General features: G+C 39.1%; 1 protein-coding gene across 1 annotated transcript in view; it reads left to right on the top strand.

Moving 5' to 3' along the window:
- Positions 1 to 394, top strand: part of HUWE1 (HECT, UBA and WWE domain containing E3 ubiquitin protein ligase 1) — a 75,536-nt gene that overhangs the window by 61,960 nt on the left and 13,182 nt on the right. Inside the window, exon 51 of the mRNA XM_077748287.1 lies at positions 312 to 384. Coding sequence (XP_077604413.1) covers positions 312 to 384 — 73 coding nt within the window. The remainder of the gene's footprint in view (positions 1 to 311; positions 385 to 394) is intronic.

The raw sequence follows: 394 nt of genomic DNA, 5'->3' as shown, positions 1-394 counted from the left end.
TTTTTAAGCTTCCAATTCTGTATTCTTCATTCCCAAAACTAGTTCATGGTAGAAAAATTCTATAAATAGATATAAAAGCTTGTCTTCCTCCAAGCTGTTTTACGTACAGATAGTGCTATGTCACATTACACGTTAATCATGCCTTTTCTCTATTTCAAAGTTATGAGCTCCTGAGAAAAGGCACTTTTTTATGATCTTGCTTCATCTCTCTGCCCAGGACATGGCAAAGGGTTTATGTATTCTCAGGTAGCTGTATAAATCCTATCCTGGACCAAGCCTGGTATGAGTGATTGGTGTTTTCGGTGTTCCAGGTCCAAGAGTTTGGAGTCTGTGAAGTTCGTGACCTCAAACCCAACGGGGCCAACATCTTGGTAATAGAAGAAAGTAAGAAAGA

Source organism: Crocuta crocuta, unplaced genomic scaffold (genome assembly GCF_008692635.1).
Source record: "Crocuta crocuta isolate KB4526 unplaced genomic scaffold, BGI_CrCroc_1.0 scaffold1307, whole genome shotgun sequence".
Lineage (NCBI taxonomy): Eukaryota > Metazoa > Chordata > Mammalia > Carnivora > Hyaenidae > Crocuta > Crocuta crocuta.
The sequence above is the reverse complement of the archived record's forward strand: the minus strand, read 5'-3'. Positions and strand labels throughout refer to the sequence as shown.